Source organism: Oncorhynchus kisutch, linkage group LG12 (genome assembly GCF_002021735.2).
Source record: "Oncorhynchus kisutch isolate 150728-3 linkage group LG12, Okis_V2, whole genome shotgun sequence".
In the NCBI taxonomy this organism is placed as follows: Eukaryota; Metazoa; Chordata; class Actinopteri; order Salmoniformes; family Salmonidae; genus Oncorhynchus; species Oncorhynchus kisutch.
The window spans coordinates 22282840-22303222 of record NC_034185.2 but is presented as its reverse complement, the minus strand read 5'-3'; the positions used below and the strand labels follow the sequence as shown (position 1 = coordinate 22303222).

General features: G+C 39.6%; 2 protein-coding genes across 27 annotated transcripts in view; one reads left to right on the top strand and one right to left on the bottom strand.

Moving 5' to 3' along the window:
* LOC109900711 (clavesin-2) overlaps positions 1-11329 on the top strand; it is a 28052-nt gene extending 16723 nt beyond the window's left edge. Inside the window, exon 5 of the mRNA XM_020496478.2 lies at positions 6089-11329. Coding sequence (XP_020352067.1) covers positions 6089-6182 — 94 coding nt within the window. The 3' untranslated portion in view covers positions 6183-11329. The remainder of the gene's footprint in view (positions 1-6088) is intronic.
* A 339-nt stretch (positions 11330-11668) lies between these two features.
* Positions 11669-20383, bottom strand: part of LOC109900709 (triadin) — a 70471-nt gene continuing 61756 nt past the window's right edge. For all 26 annotated transcript variants that reach the window (XM_031837145.1, XM_031837144.1, XM_031837143.1 and 23 more), the window contains 6 exons: positions 19122-19154; positions 18245-18295; positions 17409-17453; positions 17254-17283; positions 15312-15356; positions 11669-15203 (listed from right to left, as the gene is read on the bottom strand). In XM_031837145.1, the coding sequence (XP_031693005.1) occupies positions 15043-15203; positions 15312-15356; positions 17254-17283; positions 17409-17453; positions 18245-18295; positions 19122-19154 (365 nt within the window). In that variant the 3' untranslated portion in view covers positions 11669-15042. The remainder of the gene's footprint in view (positions 15204-15311; positions 15357-17253; positions 17284-17408; positions 17454-18244; positions 18296-19121; positions 19155-20383) is intronic.

Sequence of the window (20383 nt, the reverse complement as noted above, 5' to 3'; positions counted from 1 at the left end):
AATATACTGTACGTAGGGCTTCCTAAAGCTAGAAGAGTAAGTAGAGCTTCCTAGGGCTTCCTAAAGCTAGAAGAGTAAGTAGGGCTTCCTGGAGCTAGAAGAGTAAGTAGGGCTTCCTAGAGCTAGAAGAGTAAGTAGAGCTTCCTAGAGATAGAAGAGTAAGTAGGGCTTCCTAGAGCTAGAAGAGTAAGTAGGGCTTCCTAGAGCTAGAAGAGTAAGTAGAGCTTCTTAGAGCTAGAAGAGTAAGTAGAGCTTCCTAGAGATAGAAGAGTAAGTAGGGCTTCCTAGAGCTAGAAGAGTAAGTAGGGCTTCCTAGAGCTAGAAGAGTAGGTAGAGCTTCCTAGAGCTAGAAGAGTAAGTAGGGCTTCCTAGAGCTAGAAGAGTAAGTAGAGCTTCCTAGAGCTAGAAGAGTAGGTAGGGCTTCCTAGAGCTAGAAGAGTAAGTAGGGCTTCCTAGAGCTAGAAGAGTAAGTAGGGCTTCCTAGAGCTAGAAGAGTAAGTAGGGCTTCCTAGAGCTAGAAGAGTAAGTAGGGCTTCCTAGAGCTAGAAGAGTAAGTAGAGCTTCCTAGAGCTAGAAGAGTAAGTAGGGCTTCCTAGAGCTAGAAGAGTAAGTAGGGCTTCCTAGAGCTATACAATCTATGGAAAACACATCCTGCAGTAAGAACAATCCTTCATTAAATTGCACTACACGTGTAGTTCGGTGGAAATTATCCAACCATTATGTAGAAATTATGTTGAATATAATAATAAATTACATTTATCAATCTGACTCCATTATTCTGTGAGAAAATGCAACAGGCCCTGTACGTCTCTGGAGGAATCTAGTCAAGGTAGCGAGCCTTACATCTCCTCTCAGTATGACTATAATGATCATGTGTCTAACTTGCAACATTATGCAATTATTAAGAGACTAGATACGAATAGCTAATCCTGGCAACCAATGTTATAGCATTAATTTATTCAGACAAGCAGATCAGAGATGTCAACGTGTTACCCAAACGTGTAGTGTAAATAACAACTACAAATAGACCTACTAAATGATGAACATGTAGTCAATCAAAGAATTACTCTGTAAAACGAGGAATGTATTTACTCAATTCAGCTAATATAATATATTAGTCACAAAACAACTAATGCTCAAACAATTACATGAAATACATGATCCATTGCAGACTAGCACAGTAAATTACTACAACCAATAGGATAAGACTTAACGTGGTTATACGTCTTCAATTCAGAATAATCTCTAAACAAATCAACTCAATTTAAATGATTGGAGCCCACCCCTGTGTCACTCCCTCTTTGAACTACCCGTTGTCCGATGAACAAAATAACAGTTTCCCAGTAACAATAAATCCATAGCACTTACAGTACTATAAAACATATATATGGTATCAAAATGCATAGCTCTTTACGATCTCTTGAACAATCCAAACATGACAATTTAATTCACACAGGAACATAAATTTAGTCGATTTCACATTTTCATCTCACTTCACATCTCCAAAGGTGTCTGTGCTCTCAGGGTTCTGTGGGAACGTCCCTCCCCACAGAAAACCACAGATAATGTGTTTTTGAGCCCTGTAATAGCCCACAGATGGTCATTCATCCAAACAATGTCATAAATCGTGATTGAGTCATCACGCTGGGCCTCGGCGCCTTCAAGTCGCCAGTCCCGAGTATCACCTTCTCTCATTCTTCCACTACACATGGTAGTGCAGAGCACAAAGATCCATATGCTTGTTTGTGTGTGGGGTGTATTAATTCCCTCTCACTGGCATAATTTAGTTGAATTGCGAGAGAGATAAGCATTGAAAATTGTATACTTGGAGATTATCTTATTTATTCACTATTCAATATGCTAAATATTGTTCTGTGTGTTTCATTCAGGTGAGTAGTTTAGGAAATCCTCCTTGACATATACACTACCGGTCAAAAGTTTTAGAACACCTACTCAGGGTTTTTCTTTATTTTGACTATTTTCTACTTTGTAGAATAATAGTGAAGACAACAATCAGTTGTGTTGTGACAAGGTAGGGGTGGTATGCAGAAGATAGACCTATTTGGTAAAGACTAAGTCCATATTATGGCAAGAACAGCTCAAATAAGCAAAGAGAATCGACAGTCCATCATTACTTTAAGACATGAAGTTCAGTCAACATGGAACATTTCAAGAACTGGCTCTCATGAGGACTGCCTCAGGAATGGAAGACCCAGAGGTACCTTTTCTGCAGAGGATAAGTTCATTAGTTACCAGCCTCAGAAATTTCAGCCCAAATAAATGCTTCACGGAGTTCAAGTAACAGACACATCGTAACATCAGCTGTTCAGAGGAGACTGGGAATCAGGCTTTCATGGTCAAATTGCTGCAAAGAAACCACTACTAAAGGACACCAAAAATAAGAAGAGACTTGCTTGGGCCAAGAAACTTGAGCAATGGTCATTAGACCGTTGTAAATGTGTCCTTTGGTCTGGTCCAAATTGGAGATTTTTGGTTCCAACCGCTGTGTCTTTGTGAGACGTGGTGTGGATGAACAGATGATCTCAGGAATGTGTGGTTTCCACCGTAAAGCATAGAGAAGGAGGTGTTATGGTGTGGGGGTGTCTGCTGGTGAAAATGTCTGTGATTCATTTAGAATTCAAGGCACACTTAACCAGCATGGCTATGACAGCATTCTGCAGTGATACGCCATCCCATCTAGATCTGAATGAATGGAATATTCTTATTAAATACTTTTTTCTTTACATAGTTGAATGTGCTGACAACAAAATCACACAAAAATGATCACTGGAAATCAAATTTATCAACCCATGGAGGTCTGGATTTGGAGTCACACTCAAAATTAAAGTGGGAAAACCACACTACAGGCTGATCAAACTTTGATATAATGTCCTTAAAACAAGTCAAAATGAGGCTCAGTAGTGTGTGTGTGGCCTCCACGTGCCTGTATGACCTCCCTACAACGCCTGGGCATGCTCCTAATGAGGTGGTGGATGGTCTCCTGAGGGATCTCCTCTAAAGCATCGCCAACTCCTGGACAGTCTGTGGATGGAGCGAGACATGATGTCCCAGATGTGCTCAATTGGATTCAGGTCTGGGGAATGGGTGGGTCAGTCCATAGCATCAATGCCTTCCTCTTGCAGGAACTGCTGACACACTCCATCCACATGAGGTCTTGCATTGTCTTGCATTAGGAGGAACCCAGGGCCAACCGCACCAGCATATGGTCTCACAAGGGGTCTGAGGATCTCATCTCGGTACCCAATGGCAGTCAGGCTACCTCTGGCGAGCACATGGAGGGCTGTGCGGCCCCCCAAAGAAATGCCACCCCACACCATGACTGACCCACCACCAAACCGGTCATGCTGGAGGATGTTGCAGGCAGCAGAACGTTCTCCACGGCGTCTACAGACTCTGTCACGCCTGTCACATGTGCTCAGTGTGAACCTGCTTTCATCTGTGAAGACACAGGGCGCCAGTGGCGAATTTGCCAATCTTGGTGTTCTCTGGCAAATGCCAGAGAACACTGCACGGTGTTGGGCTGTAAGCACAGTGTTGGGCTGTAAGCACAACCCACACCTGTGGACATCAGGCCCTCATACCACCCTCATGGAGTCTGTTTCTGACCGTTTGAGCAGACACATGCACATTTGTGGCCTGCTGGAGGTCATTTTGCAGGGCTCTGGCAGTGCTCCTCCTGCTCCTCCTTGCACAAAGGCGGAGGTAGCAGTCCTGCTGCTGGGTTGTTGCCCTCCTACGGCCTCCTCCACATCTCCTGATGTACTGGCCTGTCTCCTGGTAGCGCCTCCATGCTCTGGACACTACGCTGACAGACACAGCAAACCTTCTTGCCACAGCTCGCATTGATGTGCCATCCTGGATGAGCTGCACTACCTGAGCCACTTGTGTGGGTTGTAGACTCCGTCTCATGCTACCACTAGAGTGAAAGCACCACCAGCATTCAAAAGTGACCAAAACATCAGCCAGGAAGCATAGGAACTGAGAAGTGGTTTGGGATCTCCACCTACAGAACCACTCCTTTATTGGGGGTGTCTTGCTAATTGCCTATAATTTCCACCTGTTGTCTATTCCATTTGCACAACAGCATGTGAAATTTATTGTCAATCAGTGTTGCTTCCTAAGTGGACAGTTTGATTTCACAGAAGTGTGATTGACTTGGAGTTACATTGTGTTGTTTAAGTGTTCCCTTTATTTTTTTGAGCAGTGTATATTTTTATTTGTTTAATACTTTGGTTACTACATGATTCCATATGCGTTATTTCATAGTTTTGATGTCTTCACTATTATTCTACAAAGTAGAAAATAGTCCAAATATAGAAAAACCCTGGAATGAGGAGGTGTTGTAAAACTTTTGACTGGAAGTGTATCTTTTTTTGACAGTCTATTGTCTCTGAGTTTTTTCAGGGCTGTGTCTCTTACGACTTACTGGGTCATGAAATGAGCATTAGGCAAAAAAATGAAATGATGCACTGATCTGCACTCAATTGACGGAGCTCTGACTTCTTCTGAGTGTGCTAGCTACTGTAGCTACCTTCTGGAGCATGAACAGAAGTGATGGAGTTTTACCTTCGGCAATAAGCTCAGTTCCACTCCTGCTGCCTCACAAAACCCTCTGACTAAACCTTTACAGACATATGACATTGTCATGAAGGCCTTCTTGCCTTGGGGAAATTGGCCTCTCTAATGTCCTTTTTTTGAGAGCCATCTCAATTTGTCAAGTGTGTTTGTGTCTGTGCATGCATCTACGTGTGTATGTGTGTCTACCTGAAAGGAAATACATGCACTTCCACCGTTCATAGCACAGAATCTTTAGTGAAAACGTGTCTGGATTCAGCAGATTTGAATCAGTAAAATTAATTCTCATTGACATTTCTGCTTACCAAGACAGTAGGCCGACACAGCAGGCAAAGCAATGAGAGATACAGCACAGTATGGGATGTTCATAAAGAACATAAAAGCATTTAATAATGTCTTTATTCCTATTGTTAAGCACTCTGTTGCCCTGCACTGCCCCGTATCTGTGACAGAAGAGCATCCTGGCCAGGGTCCTGATGTATGGTGAACTAAAGGCTGTAATCACCAGCAGCCATATGATCTGAAGTGACTTCTTTAGTCAGCGCTATTATCTCCCCACTGTACACTGCCATTCATACACTCCACAAAGTTCAAGGAAACATTACCTCATCAATTACTTGATTAAAGTTACTGTTAGAGAAGTATATGTTTTGTATGATGAGCCACTCTGTCATGGGGACCCCATAATGACTAAGCCATACTGTACTGTGTGACTATGATGTCTGTGAGTGGAGGCAGATCTGTTTTACTTTACTGCTGCAGTAATGACATAGCTCCCCGCTAGCAGCAGTAGCTGTATGAACTTCTAAATGTTAACCTCACTGAGGCTGACGTGATTGAGTTCTACTATTCATTCCTATGGTAATTTAGCCCCTTGTTTTGGGGTGTTTTTGTTGCCACAGGTGAATGAAGCTCTGGTTGTTGACTTAGTTATCATCATCGGTCATATGAATCTCTTAGTCACTGGGTACATTCTGGGTACATTTCTCTGTCACGGTAGACACAGGAGACCAACCTGTCCCAGATTTCTGCATGATGAATGATAGCTCCCGTTCCCCAAAGCAGCTTAGGCTTTTATTAGAGAAATACATCAAAAATAGGTCAGATCAGTGTCTGAGGGTGACATTTTGTGATCAACTTTTCGGGCTCATGTACTAGACAAGATAACACCATTTATTTTTCTAGGAGAAGATCATTTTATTGATGGTTTTGTGTGCTTGTGCGTGGGCATGTGTGTGCATTTGTGTGTTTGCATGTAACCCAAGGACTCTTCTAAAACAATTCATGCAGAGGGATTTTGGGATGCATTTATGAAACCCATCTTATATGACCCCCATGTGTGCTACCTGCTCTGCAGAAGGCAAGGGGGCTCTGGGGCTCACACCTTTTCATCCCACTCCTTTGTACTTGAGTAGGTGAGAAGTCATCAGTGATAAGGCTTCACTGAGCACAGGCCTCTCGGATGCCAGTCATCTTTTATTTATATCCACAGGTCTCAGTCGGTGGTGGAGCCCGGAGTTCTTAAACGGACAGAAAAGGTGAAGAGTGAGGAGGAGAACATGCAGCCACTGCTCTCGCTGGACTAATGTAGAGTCTGACACAACACAAACAGCCTAGAAAACATTGACCCTCAGACAGACAGACAGAGACAGACACAGACAGACACAGACAGACACAGACAGACACAGACAGAATGACGGGAAAGAATGCCCTTGTTCCCCCGAAACAAAAGAAATAACACCGGTATTAAAAGGAGGTGAGGAGCAGGGAAGAGATTGGAGAACGAGAAGAGCCTGTTCTGGCATCATAAAGATGGCCCGACCCACCATTTTGAGGGATATTTCTAAAAAAATACATTTAAAAAAAGGAAGAAGAGTTACTAGCAGAGTTCCATATGTTATTGTTAAGTGCCAATTCAAAACTGTACATACACTTCTGATCTAAACCCCAGGAGGATGGGGAACTCATTGTGACAGAAACACATCTAGAGACTGCTGTTAATATTCTGTATGTGCTTGTGAAATATTTTGTGAAAAAATGGTACCTTAGGAGGTTGATGGAAAATCATGCTTAAAGAGGATTGGGAGCTGGGGACTTTCGGTACAGTTTCTAAAATGTCCAAACCGGCAAGTGCAGCTCAGGATTAGTTCTAATAATGATGAGGTTCTCTTTAAATGTGAAGCAGAAAGTGTCTGACTGCTTGCACAGTAAGGCATGTGGCTCTTTCATTTGAGGAATTCAAACAGACGTTCAGGTTTCTCTATCTAAAAGCAAACTCCCCTTTACTGTTCAAGGCTCAATGAATTAGACCACATTTTTTGTTTGGTCTGAATCTTGCTATTGGAATAATTTCATCCAGAATGGCTTCTTATCTATGGTTATCTATGGTTAAATTTGGCTAAACAGTGTCTTCAAACCATTACATTTTTCAACATTTATGAAACATGTGTCAAGGTTAGGTATTTCATATTGCATTTGAGACAAGATACACAGTAAGAAGTGCGTACAGTACCATGAAACAATTCTGCAACAGCAAGGTCACATGACAATTGTTTTATATTTTGAGATGATTTAGTATTAGCTATTGGTTCAGCTCAGAAGTGTTAACAATGTTTTCTCTGTGTCATGTGATTCCAGAAATGAGTTCTTGTTTAAGATGTATTAACTACACTTGCTTTGAGGATTATCTTGAAACTATTTGTTTCAATAGGAGTAAAGCTGTCCACAACAGCATGGCTACACCTACTTGAAAACCAATTTAGATACAGTATTTAAAATATATAGACATTATTTTCTTATATCTTATTTTATGATGGTGGAAGTTAAGATATAATGTAGACTTATATACCGTGTGATAACAAGCTTTTGTAATGGCTGCAAGGGTACAGTCAGTGTATGCCACTGTGTGATCATCCGTTGCGAGCTCCTTTGTTTCTCCCTGCATGGTGGTGAAGCTTGAGGCCATGTTCAGCTCTGGAGCCCCTGAGCCCTGACACAGTGCTGCCTTCCTGTTATGACACTAACATGGGGTGAGTTTGTAAATTCACTCTGGAGTGGCTGCCTGCTGCCCAGAACTAGGCCAGGCAGACAGACATTCTTAATACCCAGTGAACACAGTACCGTAAACCGTACAGGAAATGTCAGCTCCAGCTCAATGACTGAGTGACTCGGGCTTTCAACTGCTGCAGACCCAGGGACCTTTTTGGTTGCTTTGGTGAAGAAAGGGTGCCATAAGAGCTTGTCAGTGTTACCCACTCTGTCTGTAGTAACCGTATGTGTGAGATGTTACAATAACTTGATAGCTGAACAATGTAATTTTTTTAATCTAAAGCCTCATTATCAGATGGTGCTGTCTGTGTGCATCACCCTGGTATATTTTTGTGTGATGTTCATCAGTATTTTAAGGCATTCATGGTGCTTGTTTGTCCTGTGCACTATTCAGATCATGCAACAAGAGCAGCAACGTTTTTGAGAATTGAATATGCTTGTTTAGCATTTGGAATGTTCTTCCAACTGTTTTCATGTATCCAGCCTTGCCATTTCAACCAAAGCCACCCATTGACAAAACAAAGATTTTATTGTATTATGCTTTACTTAACAATAATCCATGGCTTGAAGGTAAAGCAACGACTTATTACGACAATGTATTATTTTTCATGAAATGAATGCATATTATTGCTTTGAGTTAAGTCTTTGGTGTCATGTTTTCATGTCACTTTGATTGTATATACATGTAGGAACAGATGGCAGAGAAACTCAATTTAGAGGTCTAGTCAAATCTCAGATTATTCAAAGAGGACGTGTTGGGCAGAGTGTTTTAATGTTTAAATGTCCTTAAAGAGAACTTGCTGATTTAAATTATGTAACTGAATCAAACATGTCCTGAGCAAAAAACAACCAATAAATATGGACACACTTGGATTGGTATCGCTCTGCTCTCTTATTTAATGTTCTGCACTCCTGTATGCTGCAGAGTATGTTTACATCGAATGAATATCCTAAAATGGAAGCCACACTCCTGAGTGCACACCAATTTCACCTATAGGCAGTAAGGCATGCGAGTGAACTAAACAGTGTTACGACCAAGGTAATAATGAAGGTATTTACAGGCACTTTTGTTAATAAGGGGACCTCTGCTGTTGAAGTATGATTTGCAGACCACTGAATAGAATACAATAAGATTACAGCGGGTAATTGAGAGACCCTCAAAGCTTTCAGTAAGCAGGTCGCATTCAAACGAGAGCGCCTAAACACGTGTATTGGCAAAGGGACCAATGAATACATTAAAACCTCTGAAAGATATCAAAAGCTGTCTGCTCAGGGTAATTGGTTGGGTGGAAAATTACTTCGGAATGAATACCTCTAGGTCGCGTTTCAGAAAAATGCAAGCATCTGGTGTGCGTGTAGAGAGCTAATATGAGGAATTGTCGCAGCAGGATGATTTTTCCGTCCCTGCCTATACTGAGTGTCTACCAGCCACACTGGGTTTACCCCCCACTGAATACACACAGCAGCAAACCCACCAGCTTTCTGAATTATTCATTGAAAAAGCCAGCGTTGTTCCCTCCCACATGACCATCACAGTGCTGTCTGTTTGGCTAGTTGGCTCACCCAGTCAGAGCCCATACTGACTGAGACAACAGATGTGGTTTGATTTATAATTTAGCATGGGATCCTCCACTTTCAGAGATTGGTCAGAATGATGGATGGACTTGACTGTGTATGAGTCTTCTGCTCATCCCTAATTGAGTTCAATGTGATAGCGTAGCTAAAGCTATGTTTTTCCTGTGGGGGAGGCGTTTCACTGTCTGTTGAGAGAGTGAGGGGCCAGGGCTATTACAGGAGTCGTCATCACACTGCACAGTGGAACCAGCAGCTTCCATATTGCCTTGCTTTGCCCTGGTCCACTCCCATACAGCCTCTTATGGAGATGGAGCTCTGATCCTGGCCTGAGGTGGATTCTGGGAGCTGCCTGCGTGTTTAGGATGTTGATGCTGGAGGGAGTTGTGTTGTGGAGGGTGCTGTGGCCAGAAAGGCAGAGATGAATCACACCTCTTTACCTCATGACTCTTACCATCACACACATGCTGCTCTGGGTACGTGGGAAGGAGCAACATTCTCTCTAATGTCTCTGTCTGCACAGTGGTTATATCAGAAATTCAAACAACCCCCACAGCGTCATTCATTTCAATCTGTTTTCAACATAAACTCCACGGTAGCTTCAAACCAAAGACAAGTGGCAGCATTACTGAGCATGTGGCACATTGTACTAATTTAGTGCTCTGGCTGACCTAGATCTCCTGGCTCATCAGTTGATGATGTGGCCTAGCTAGCTAGCTTGTGCTTCTCTCTATCTATCTCTCACTGCTACTGTAGCTCAGGCTGCATGGGGCCCCACACCTCTGCTCAGATTATTGCGGCTGTAGAGCCATGGAGAATTAAGCCTTTAAATAGTGTACTACTTTAAGATGACAGATTAGAAAATATGGGTTCAAGTAGCACCATTTTATTGTGAATTAACCCAATGTAATTCCCAATGTGGAATTCACTGGATTCTATTTTTGTTCCCTGCCCTGTTCGGAGCAGATTTGATTCAATTCCTTTTATGAATGGCTCAGGCGTGGGCTGGGCTGTCTGACTCTTGTTGGGCCAGATTGTGAGGAGTCTTGAGAGAAAATGGTAAGCACAAACCCACAAATCAAATTATACAGTACCACTAAAGTACTTTGGCATACAGTAGCAGATACTCATACTGTATCTGTGGAACTGATTCAATTTGATCTGCACTGCATGCTATTTAGGCAATTACACCTCAAGTACAGATGGCATATCTTAATTAGATCATCCTGTTGTTGCAGGAATTTTCCTGCACGGCAGGGATGCCAACTTGTACTGTATTCAAGGTTTAACATTTTTTCTAAAGTTAGTACATTTCAGACTTGATTTTCCCTAATGAAAAATGTAGAAACCACTACAAAAAATGGCTATTAATTATAATCCACATAACAATTCACATTTCCTGTTGCTGCAGGAGTATTTTCCTGCTGTGAGAAACTGGGTCAAATTAAGATACGGCATTTGGACTCTATTATTGCCTTGTTTTTATTTCCTCTCAGGCCTGGGAATGGACTATGTATCCTGGGAGTCGTAAAGGCTGCTTGTGTGGTAAAGTTTCAGATAAACAACACATCTGCAATTGAGGGAAGCACTCGATAGCAGAACATAAGGTTGCCTTGCTCGTATCTGTGGTAACAAAAGCAATGAAAACGTCAAGTATGATTATCCCTCTGTTGCAGAAACAGTATTACCGCTGCTGTTTTAGCCCCTCCAATATTAGTCCCTGTCTATAAGGACTGCTATTACACAGGGGAAAATGGACATAAGAGGATTTGACGTGATGAACAGTCTTTATACCCACTGTTGGGCCTCAGAATTTGATAACATTGGGTCGTATGATGTACCCAGTGACTAATGAAAACTTGCTATGTCCTTATTCAGATTTTACAGACGTGTTTAATACACCTTGTCTATACACTTTTGTAATATTTATGAAATGCATATTGTTATATTTGGTAGCACTTATTTATTTTTCCTTTGCCTCAAGCACCCTTCGATGTGTAGAACGGATGTGGATGGGGCCAGGTCCACATAATGGTGCAACTTTCAAAAAATCCCAAAAGCTCTGACGAAGGCCGTGTGGCCGACATGTAAGCTTATTAAAGATCGGTGATACCATCAAGAGCAGTGTGCGGTTTCCTTTTTCCTTCAAAGATGGTACAAAAAAACATGGTTTTTCTTTTCTTTGTATTATCTTTTACCAGATCTATTGTGTTATATTCTACTACATTCCTTTCACATTTCTACAAACGTCAAAGTGTTTCCTTTCAAATGGTACCAAGAATATGCATATCCTTGCTTCAGGGCCTGAGCTATAGGGATTTAGATTTAGGTATGTCATTTTAAGTAAAAAGTTAGGCTAATCCTTAAGAGGTTTTAAGTGGTTAACACAAAAAGAAATCTTCCATGACTAGAAGACATGGATTGGAGGATTGGAGGAAAGCCCATAACAAAATCAAACAGACTTATTGTTTATTTTTTTGACATGTTTACTCGATTTGTAACGCTAACATTGCATTGCCATGTGCAGTCCACGTTTTGCTAAATGTATACACAAAAATGAGGTTAACAACAAAATAAGTCAAGAGCACATTGTTCTGAAAACAAAAAAAACCAATACATTCTTATAAATACTGCAACAATTGATAAATGCTTTAAAAAAAATCAGTTATCAGTTGTTTTATGCACCATGTACAACATACTTTAAATGTATATTTCTGGGCATTGATTGATGTGTTGTTGCGTTGCTGTTTAAATAATGGTTTGAACTTTGTTAAAACTGCAACAACAACAACAACAAACTACAACTTAATTAAGAACAGCATCAGTGGCATCATGTTGTGATCAATTACAGAACATACAGTAACTACAGAAGGCAAACATAGTTTAGAAATAGTCTCAGAATCTAGTAATGGAGCATTGACAAGATAAATATCTGTAAAAAGGAATAGCTCAAAATAAAGTATGTATTTTTGGCAAGACAATTAATCTGGGATGTCTTTGGGAACATATCTGATATTTAAGGCTGAGAGTTTCTTTTCCTCCGTGCATGTTAGGAAACTCTTCTGTATTAATGGGAAGTCTCAAATCAACAGAGCGTACACATCTCATAGTAAAGCTATCTATTCCATCCTTTACAGCTCAACTGATGTCTGACTGAGATATGATTAAAGCTAATATTTGAAGTCCTACAGTGCTCACCAGAGTGTAACTGAGACATAGAACCAGAGACAATAACTGACAAATGTTTTGTCTTTTTTTAAATAATAGTCATGCATAATACACAGGAAATGACCAAAAATGAATCGTCCAAAAGAACAAAACAACCCAAAATATATTTAGTTTGTGAATAATTGTCTTTAAAATGACATTGTTACAGCTAACATAATCAGCACAGAATCCGTGCTTATTAATCATGTATATCTGAGGTCTGTATTCTGTCAAGACATTCCACAATGTGCCAGGGGCAATGTTGTAAATCAAGTAAACATCAGGTATTTAAACATCATACTGTACGGTTGTCTAGTCAATGCTTTGTTATACTTAATGACTGGGAAGGTATGATGGTATGACCGAGCTCATAATGAAAGAGCAGTCAACCAACAAGTCCATTCTGCCAAGAGTAAATACATTTCTCTGACAAAAGAATAGAAAGGTAAGACATAGTTATAATTATAAAAATATATAATTAGTGTAATCTCTGTTGTTGCATTGTAGATAAGTGTGGAGGACTCTGCCTCCATCAGTCAGATCCACAGAAAACAACACACAGCAGACAGACAGCAGCATTTCCCCTGGTGGTACAGGAAATGGTGCACTGGAACTTCAAAGTCAAGATTTTTTCCTTTGGCCTACTTCACAATACTTTGTTGAGCTGTTGTTGCGGACTGTGGATGCATGTGACACTGCAAAATGTATGGATAGATAGTAGATACCATACAAGCTACAGGCTGAGACAGCTACAGTCAAAACAAAGTAGAGTTTCTCGGCCTTCCCTCTCATTTTCAATAGTCTGGCTACCAGTCTTTTTAGCTAACATTCCACTCCTTGCCACTCCTGTCATTTACCAAAGCTGGCAAATGACAGGAGTGGCAGAGTTTGGAATGTAATAGCTGAATAGAGAAGGTAACCAGGCTTTCACAGTATGGGCTCTCAAGCCACCACTTACTGAGCATTCTTATTTTCCCTTCTACTGTATAAAGGACATCTGATCTCAGGCCCAATAGTTTCTTTCACATGGTCTTGAAACATGGACTCCTGACACCAGTCTTTAGTTGAGTAAGACAACAATGGATACGCTGGACTCAGCACAGCAGCACCATTATCAGAATAAAGGCACTCCTACTTGAACATGATTCAGCAGTAGGCTGCTGCGCATGGCAGCAAGCGCCATGATAGTAACATGACAGCGATGATAAAGTCATCCACACCTATATATCACAGGATGACGTCATAACACCATCTCACAAGAATCATTGTCAGTTGTAAAAAAATTAATAAATCAAGTGTGGACAGTCATTGACTTGACCTCTAGTGTTGCATTCTCAGTACACACACACACTCCTCAGGAGAGAGAGAGAGAGAAGAGGTTATTCTGGTTAACAACGGGAGCTTCCATGAGAAATGGTACCATAGTCATCTTCCCACAATTCTTTACCAACATGCCAAGCAGCAAGATACAAGCTGATGCAGTTATTTACATGGAAGTAGCATATCAAACAAAAATGACAACATAACATCACCTTGCTTTACTGTAATGAGTGATAAGGCAGTGTTCTTAAGCTATGTGTTTTATGCAGATCTGGTCAGATAACTACAGTTAGTGTTAACATACCTTATCTAATAACATCTGACAAGGAGTAGAAACGTTTACTGTAGGTGACAACTTCTTGTCATCTTTGGCAGGCAAACTAATTTGATGAATATTAAAAAAATAAAAAATAAATATTCTTTCTAAATACAGATATACTCAAATCTAAAATATCAATTTCAGCAATTTTTATACAAATACAAATATCGATCCTCTTTCATGATCAAACTGTGATGCACACAATTTCTAAAATGATTACGAAGATTGTCACTGTTTATTTGATGCTCAACTATTACCATAGTCTTAAAAAATGGACAGGGTATGTCACACATCAACAGAAGCATACAGACATGGACATGTTCGGAGAAAGTGAGCTATATTGTTCATTTGTTATTGTATAGCATGTTCAACTTGTTTCCTTAATAAAATAGAATCAAAACATGAAATAAAAACTAAACTCTATTTTAATCACAGTGCCATTGATAATGTATGACCCTAAAATCAATTTATAGATGTTTTGCCATTCTGAACTCATTATGAATGTCATTATGAATGTTGTGATGAAAGTAACAAATGAAAAAATTATAACGTGAAGTAATTATTCAACAAATGAAAATGGCAAGATGTTGATATCACATGTACATTATATACATTGAACTTGAGCCTAATTACAATTTATATGCATATGTACATTGAATTTGGTTGAAATTTACAGAAATGATCAATTCCATTTGCTTCCTAAGGTAATACATAGGCATAACTTACACTCCTTTTCTTATAAATAAATCTGTTGAAAAACATAGATCACAAAGGACTCAGCACTGAGCGCTATCAAAAGCGGCAAAGCCACAGGTAAAAGAAAATAGTTCATTGACTTAACTCACGGGAGCTCGACCGGTCATAGAAAAATAAATAATACTGTACTGTCCATCCATCCTTCCCCTTTAGTCCCTGATTATCCTGGTTAAGGCTGTCGTGCAGACTGACTAGAGGGAGCAGCATGGAGGTGAGGAGCTAGTCTACTGCCCCGCCGCTCTGGCTTTCTGCTGCTGCGCCTGCTGCAACATCATGGACCGCATGGCTGGGCTCATCGACACAGGGGTCATACCAGGGGTGGAAGGTCGCAAAGGGTAGTGGGCATTCTTTCCAACCATTAAAACACACTGCAATACTTTCTGACCTGTAAGATACAGTGTGGAAATAAGGAATCAATTAAGGATTTTTTATAAAGGAGCATTTTTGCATGTTTATCACAGTAAGAAAAAGTTAAGACAGAAATTCATCTAACCTGGCTTCTTCTTGTCCATGGCATTATCGTCAGTCTGAGATTCTTCTGATGAGGGCAGGAAAAACAGGGAATGAGAGATAGACATGTGTGAGAGGGAGAGAGGAGAAAGACTCCTGGTACCCAATGTATATATTATCCTTATATAAATACACAATGTGATGGCTCTCTCTAGATTTCCTCTGTCCAGGGCTCCCGAGTGGTGCAGCGGTCTAAGGCACTGCATCTAAGTGCTAGAGGCATCACTACAGACCCTGGTATGATTCTAGGCTGTGTCACAACGGGCTGTGATTGGGAGTCTCATAGGGCAGTGCACAATTGTCCCAGCGTCATCCGGGTTAGCGTTTGGCTGGGGTAGGCCGTTATTGTAAATAAGAATTTGTTCTTAACTGATTTGCCTAGTTAAATAAAAGGTTAAATAAAAATTAAATGTATAAATAAATTACCAAAGGATATGAAGGGTCTTTCAGAGTAGACCCTTTCAATCCCAATGGGACTTCTCCAGCCCTGTGAGAACTACCGGGATTTGGGGAATATGTACTGCTGTGCTGACAGGGAATTCTGATCAGGAAGTCTATTATAATCCACTGTGGAAAATGGGCTCTGTATTTCAATGATACAGGTGACCTTAAAAAAATACTGTGATGGATAAAGGAATGAAAGAGTATTATTTCCCCATTAGAAAGAGGTGTTTCTTTCTAATCTATTTGTTTGGTCGCCAAAAATAGTCCTCTATCCATAGTTTTTGCCATTTTCGAGGATCCCTGAAGAAAAAAAGAAACTGTGAATATAGGTCCATTTTCTGTGCACAGTGATTATTAGCGAGCTGGACAGTCAAGAAACTGTGTGAATATACTTCCATTATCATTTCTACACAGCTTTGATTTGTTTTTAGTCATTTTAAAGTATATTAAGATAGTTTTTTTTTATGCATCAACAGTTACTTTAGAGAGAAGAGTTCGAGTATACTTACTATGTTTAACTAACTTTAAGTACAGAGAGTGGGAAGGCCATGGCGGTGAACACAAGCATGACTACAACCCTTATTTCAAATGAAGTAATTGCAGCTCAGGTCTCAAAAGACATGTAAATCACTTTTGCCTTAATGTAATACATACAGTAGATAGTCATCATATTGAGGATAGTGATTGAGTATTGCTTGATGTCCCTTCACTGTGAGACAAATCACACAGGACGTGAGGAGAGAGTGACTGGGAATATGGGTAAGGAAGAGATGGGACTAGAATATCAAGACTCCACAAGTTCAGTCAATAGAACATCACCCTAATGTCTTTGAAGCTTCTGGCTTTAACTTAAATCAATCCAATAAGTGTTGTTACTATTTATCACTAGGAATAATCTATTTTAATAACTAAATGTTTCTCCTTGAACAATTAACATGGTTCATTTACTCCCCAAAACCCCCCAGAGAGCAATATCAGCAAAGAGTCATTGAATCCTAGTTTTATTGTGTTGGCCAGTGGAGGGGAAGGTATAGCTACTACCTTAGTCATGAATAGGAGCTAAAGAAGATTCTGCCCCAATCTCTGGAAACATATAATAATTTTAATGGAAAATTGCAAGGGAAACATTTGCTACAGTAATTCATTCCGATCATATTGGTTATTATCAAGGCGATATCACTTGTATAAATGAGGTATAAATATGCAGTTATTTAAACAAATGATACAAATCATATGATTCCACCTTCCAGAACACTGTAGCAGTAAACGTTTTTACACATTACATTTAGATTTGACTAGTGCAGGATCTCACATTGAGATAATCCTCAAAGTGCAGCAGACAACCCAAAAAATCATTGGGTTAGACAGAGCACCACCATGTGGGGCCTAGTGAACATGGCTGCACTAAATCTAACAGCACCCACTGCTACATCCCTATCTCTTATTTGAAGCACAGACACAAGGCATTGGTGTTTACTCACTTGCTATACCAGGAGGCTTCACTTCTTTCTCTGAAATCAGAGGCGGGGAAAATCATCAAGCATAAATAATCAATGGAGATCAATAGTAATGTATCAACCATTTATGAGGAAAGGTACCAGTAATAAGAGTTATTTGATACTTTGAGCCGACGTACCTTTAGCCTTCTTCACAGCTTTCTTCTCAGTCTTCTCAGCTTTATCTGTGAGAGGAGAAAAATACATTTGTCTACATGCCATTTCACCCGTTCTTCAAACTCTGTTTATAATCTCAATCGTATTCTCTTCAAACTAACACAAAGTGACATGGCTGTGATTGCAGTTTTACCATGCATACATTTCAGCTCTAATCATGTTACGAGTGACTGGTTTCATTTTTCATGGGTTGTGAATTTTTCCCAACCAATGTATATAATAACTGATGTGAAAGGGAATCATAGGAACGCTTATTCAGAACTGATCTGCCTAGTAAACAAAGTCATTCTGCCTGGCCTTTGTCTAAAGCTATGCCATTTGACAGATCCAATTTCCAGTTGTCAACTAGTGTTTTGTGTTGATGAAGCATGAGAAAGATAACTGATGCTGGCATGTAATCAACCAATCACTATCATAATATATTATTATGCACGATATACTATTCACAAAAAAAACGTGCAGCTTTACAGGACACTAACAGAGGAAAAGAGAGTGTCCAGTCATTAAGAACATGACATTCACAAGGCTGTTCCATGGACAAGGAGCATCTTAACAAAACAATGAATAAATAAAAAGACATTTGATGGCTATTTAGCATGACAAATGTATTCAAAACCTTGAAACCACTCACTCTTATCTACTCAAGTTTTAGGCAAATAAATAATTAATTAAGTCCTATATATACACATTTCTGTTAAAAAAAGAAACTGACCTACATATCAATACAAACAAGATTTCTTGCTCAGCGATTGATTGGATATGGTCCCTATGGTTTTGATTTCGTTTTCTGTTTACTTACGTGGTTGAGTGGGCTGGGCTGTCTTCACAGAGAGTGTGGTTTTAGCTTTGGCTACAAGACAAAATAAACCAAAGTACTTTTACAATAACCTTAGTACCAGGTTGAGGGAGCATTTAGTACTATATACGCTGGGATAAAGCTTTTGCACCAACTACATTATTCAGTAAGAATGCATTATTCAACTTTAATTATCTAAACAGCTTTGAATTAGTTTTAATGGGAACAAATCGTACGCAAAAAGCATTTAACCAATTTAATGATCAACGATAAGTCAATCTGTGTATAAAATCGGGTTTATAAAACACTTCCTGTCTACAAAACTTGAGAAATGAACTATGCATACACTAAACATTGCTAGTGCTTCCACACATACAGTATGTCAAGGAAGGACTGAAATAACACAGGAAAAAACTCAATGCTGCACCACAATCTGTTGATTGATCACTCTAGTTGGCCGGGGCTGATTAATAGTTCAATTGAGCCATTTGCCTCAGGTTTATTGATTAAAAGTGTTCTCCAGCCACACTTTGCGATAGGCTACATTTCAAATGGTCAATACCAGATTTTACTTTTATTCAGCCTAGTTCATTACTGGAATCTAGTGCTGTTGGCCCGTGCAGTAAAAGGCTGGAGCCCATCTCAAATACCCATTAGTCAGAGGATGAGGCATAGTCAAGCAAGGACTGCAATATCTTATCACTCAATTGGAGAAAAAAAAGGAGAAGCTGTTTGTAGTTGTGTAAACAGACATACTGCAAAGACACTGCTATGGTAGCTAAGTTTGATCAAACCTAATCCTTTTTTTATTCAATAGCAGCATCTATTCAATTCATACTAGAGCAATGTATTTGCATATTGTTATATGAACCGAACTCACCATCTGATGTCTTCACATCCTTTACCTTGTCTTCTTCTCGTGCAAGAAGGAGGAAAAATGTATATGAGTGGTATGTATTCCTCTTATCTAGCTGGAAAGTTTACACATCAAACAGTAGAAGCATGAACATCTTAGCAGTCATTCAGGTCAATCTATGTTACAAACCCAAATAGATTCTTGTCTCTTTTAAAACTGGATGAAGATTATATTACACATACTCTACTCATATTTTCATACCCTTGTGTGGAAACGTATACATCAAGTTCAGTGTTGTACACTGGGTTGCCTGCAGTCCTGTATGACATACAGTAGGAATCTGGGTTTTGACTCCAATAAGAATCAAATCTAAGAAAGGCCACAAATGCAAATCTCCTTCATAGCTACCGGTCTTGCCTACACAACATTCTACAATATCACCAGCATGTGATCATTCACAAAATACGTTTCAGCATGAAGCTCTACAAAACAATAATTCAAGTTGAATTTGTAAAGGGCCTTTAAAGTGTATCTTTGGTTGGTCTAAATTACTCCAGAGTAATGCTAGGATAAAATGTGAAGTGTGTTTTTTTATGGTTAAAGGCAAACTCTTGAGAATCTCACAAAGCTACCAGATTCTTTCTTTGGAACTAGACAAGGGAGATAAACCGTTAAAATCTGTTATTCATACGAATGAAAATAGATGCATTGGTTATGCAAAAGGATAAGTAATATCCAGAAAATACCCTATTTCACCCTACTGTAGGCCTATCATCAATATAGACAAAGTAGAGCAAATTAAGTGTCTTGAGTAATGTAACTTAATTTTTCAAAATTTCACCCAGTTTTAATGTTCTGTAATAAAGAGCACATGTTCAACGTAATAAAAACATTTTTCCCATCACCAGATCTAAAAAAAATACTATAGTACAGTGCCTTCGGAAAGTATTCATACCTCTTGACTTATTCCATATTTTGTTGTGTTACAGCCTGAATTCAAAATTGATAAAAATAAATAAAAAAAATCAATACATGTCATTGACTTAATCTTTCTGGGTAAGTCTCGGAGATTGTTGCACACCTGGATTGTGCAAATATTTGCACATTATTCTTGAAGCTCTGTCAAATTGCTATTCAGCCATAGATTTTCAAGACGATTTGAGTCAAAACTGTAAAAGCTTTTCTAGTAGAAATAGGAGGAAGGGAAGCGCTACTAAGGTACACAATAGTACATTTTGGTAGATAGAAGGTGCTCTTTGGTAAAAGGGGTAAATTGGTCATCAAAA